Below are 3,265 nucleotides of genomic sequence, written 5' to 3'. Positions count from 1 at the left end.
ACACATTTCTCCCACTTCTCCTGCTCGGTTCAGGACAAGGTTCTATATGCACATGCTTCTCATAAAAATGTACATACAAAGATGTGTAAACAGAGGGGGCAGCTAAGGTAGTGGCGCCCCCTGGTGCCCCCTCGTGGTGGCGGTCCTGTTTACTTTTTGCAGCCACAAGGAAATTGACTCCCCATACCTTGCTGTGTCCACACACACACACACACTTACATGTACTTTTCTATTAGCATTAGTTGCAAACTTACCATCAGCATTAAACACGTTGGTCGTTTCTTTAGCAGCAGTGACGCCTTTCGGGCTCATTTTGCCCTGGAGCAACGAGAGGGGGGGGTGAATGACAACTACAAAGTACTGCCCCATTCACCACTACATTTCCCACACACACACGAACCGCGAATCAGCTCTCGCGAGACCTTTGCGTGAGGAACAGCTGACTGTACAGTGGGTGGTGCAACGGACTGACTGCTCTCTGTTTGGAACAGCCACCTTGCCTGCTAGCAAAACAATCTCATCGCCGTTAAAGGCACCGATAACCATTCGCACCACAACATGGCCGAGACGGATCCCAAGTCGGTGCAGGACCTCACCAACGTGGTGAGTCACGATCGCGGTGTTAGCAAGCCCGCGTTAGCCACAGTAGCTTCAGGGCATCAGATTAGCTATCGTGAGCTAGTTAGCGAGCTAAGTGTTAGCCAAGAGTGTAACGAGCGGTGTAAGTAAAGATATTCCCTTACTCGCTGCATTAAAATGAATTAAACTAAGCGACAGCGCAGCGACTTTTGCTTAGTTTGACTGTGTTACGTAAGTGACGGTCAGCCGGTTCAGAATGACATCACCAACCAATTCACAACTGAGTTAGCAGCGTAGTATTACGTAAAACAGGCTAAGCTGATGTTTGTTTATAATAGATACCACTGCACTAAATGTCACCTCACTATTCTTGGTTTCATTTTTTCTGACTAATGTGCAGTTTTACACATAAATCTCTTAACTTTACATGGACCCGTTGATGTCTTACTGATACTGTTTCTAAGTGTTGTCATGGTGATGGGTTCTAGAGGCATTGATTTCCCTATCTATTTTTATCTACCTATATATCTATCTTTCTACAGTATACATTTTACCATATACATCAGCTGTTTCAGAGCAGTTATCGTTTGTATTTTTTTATATGAGAACTCACTTTGTAAACATCAGAAATCATTGCAGCCCTTATAATAAAATGAATGTAAAGCACAAACTTGTACAGATTAAAGGTTTCTGACTTTTTCTTTCATGACGGTACCACCTCATATTGTACACTTCCAAAATATATTTGATAAAATAATCACAACTTTTTGAATGTGTGCACCTCATATTAAGGAAATTGCTTTAAAAAATGCATTTGCATTAGAGGAATACGTTTGATAACTCTATGTCTACAACTTACATGGACCATTCTGATAAAGCTGCATTACGTAACGGGAAGACATGCAAACATGCTTCTCACTATGAATTAAATATTTATCTGGCATGGTTGCTGAGCTTTGGCATAGTTGTCAAGGAAACAGGAGACTTATGTTATCTTGTACCCGTTTTTCTTTTTAAAAAGAATTCATTATCATTCACAGGCAAAGAGTCAGTATTATTAATACCGTGCAGTGCTACAATGGTCTCACACTTAACCACAACTTTGTCTAAAAAAGTCTTTAACAATAAATATTGGACCCAATAAGTCCCTAAAGGTTTCTACTGCACCCTCACTGTTATTTTTCTTGTATTTGTTTGTGTGAAATTAATAAAATAAATATTTGCTGTTTGTGTTTCAGGTCCAGACGCTGCTGCAGCAGATGCAGGACAAGTTCCAGACCATGTCAGACCAGATCATTGGAAGAAATATCCTGCCATTTAAAATGCCAGCACTCACTTTTACATAAATGCAATGTTTACCGTTTTCTTTTTTCGCTCATTCCATAATCAAGGGTGTTTAATTTTCGTTCACCCAGCATCAGCTTCCTGTGACATTTCTTTCCAGATTACTGACTGACAGATAATTGTAGCTCGTTTAAAAGTGCCTTGTGAGTTTGTCCCTTTTTAATTATGTACCTTAACCTTCCCTGCACTCGACGAAATGAGCACACGCATTGATGATTTGGAGAAGAACATTGCTGACCTGATGACCCAGGCTGGTGTTGAAGAGCTTGAGGCAACACCAGAAAAGCCTAAAGAGGGTCAAGGCTCATAATGAAGGTGAGGGGAAAAAAAAAGTCTCCATCTCTCCTCTCACGCTTTAACGTGAGTTTAGTTTTGTGTGGTTTCCTGTAAATGTGACAAAAATGAATGTTGTTAAATTCCTCTTTGGCGCCTGCTTACCACAGAGTGAATAATTAGTTTCATCTGTCCCGCAGGTAACGAGGTGTGAAGTCGGTCCTAAAATCAGGAGCAGCAGACATTTTTTCGTTCTGAAAATGACTTCTATTGATTTGGCGTGTCGTTCTGTGAAATGCTTTTTTTATATATTGAATATTGTGATAAATGGTAATAGTTGTTTAATGACTTGGAAAGCTGAACAGTGTTTGTGAGCTAGAGTAGTGTGATGCGCCTTCCAGAAGATGCTCGTGTGCTGGAATGCAACTTCATGGATTTACTGTAACACCGGAGGTTTTTTTTGGGGGGGGGGGGGGGGGGGCTGTCATCATAAAGCATAGTTAATTCAGTCCTGTGTGGTGACAGCTTTTACCCAAGCTTGTGCTGAGAAGTACAACCTGCAGCAGGTTAACAAGCCAGTAAGAACCTCCATCCTTACCAACATAAAGGGCACCATGAAGGTTTAACAGTGCGTTTAACAAATAGCACCGTTAACTTGTGACCAATGTGGATGCATACCACCTTTGATTTTCATCTATTAAACTGTTTAATACTATGCTGTCTGTCTTATGTTGCATATTTGGCCAGGTGCTAAGTCAACCTTCTGAAATATAGAATTCATTCTGAGGTGCTTTTTATTTTTCTTTCCATTTATTTTTTCAAGTTATATTTGTATTTTATGATGCAAAGTATCTAGAACATGTTGCATGGTTTCCTTTGTCTACAGTGTTCAGAATGTATTGAAATTACACTTGTAGTGTTACACTTTAAGGTAAGATACTGTAACCTAAGCTGAGTAATAGGGAATTTGTCCTGTAAATTGGTCAAAGCATTCTTAACTCACATTTCATTTACATGAAATTACAACTCTCTCCGCCCAAGTGTTAAATTTAGACCCAATCACACCCAC

At 40.4% G+C, this 3,265-nt stretch overlaps 1 protein-coding gene across 1 annotated transcript; it reads left to right on the top strand.

Annotated features, from left to right (window-relative positions):
- The first annotated feature begins 446 nt into the window (after positions 1-446).
- hsbp1b (heat shock factor binding protein 1b) lies at positions 447-2,911 on the top strand. Its single transcript, XM_058645470.1, has 4 exons — positions 447-603; positions 1,818-1,884; positions 2,112-2,238; positions 2,397-2,911. Exons 1-3 carry the CDS (start codon positions 559-561, stop codon positions 2,231-2,233), a joined length of 234 nt encoding a protein of 77 aa, XP_058501453.1. The 5' UTR covers positions 447-558; the 3' UTR covers positions 2,234-2,238; positions 2,397-2,911.
- The last annotated feature ends 354 nt before the right edge of the window (positions 2,912-3,265 follow it).

The sequence above is a fragment of the Solea solea genome, chromosome 12 (genome assembly GCF_958295425.1).
Source record: "Solea solea chromosome 12, fSolSol10.1, whole genome shotgun sequence".
Taxonomy (NCBI): domain Eukaryota; kingdom Metazoa; phylum Chordata; class Actinopteri; order Pleuronectiformes; family Soleidae; genus Solea; species Solea solea.
The sequence above is the reverse complement of the archived record's forward strand: the minus strand, read 5'-3'. Positions and strand labels throughout refer to the sequence as shown.

Bases quoted from the DNA above. Each gene is read 5' to 3' on its own strand.
- hsbp1b (XM_058645470.1), top strand. From the start codon at position 559: ATGGCCGAGACGGATCCCAAGTCGGTGCAGGACCTCACCAACGTG. The intron at 604-1,817 runs GTGAGTCACGAT...TTTGTGTTTCAG, and splicing joins TGCAGGACCTCACCAACGTG to GTCCAGACGCTGCTGCAGCA. The intron at 1,885-2,111 runs ATATCCTGCCAT...CCTTCCCTGCAC, and splicing joins AGACCAGATCATTGGAAGAA to TCGACGAAATGAGCACACGC.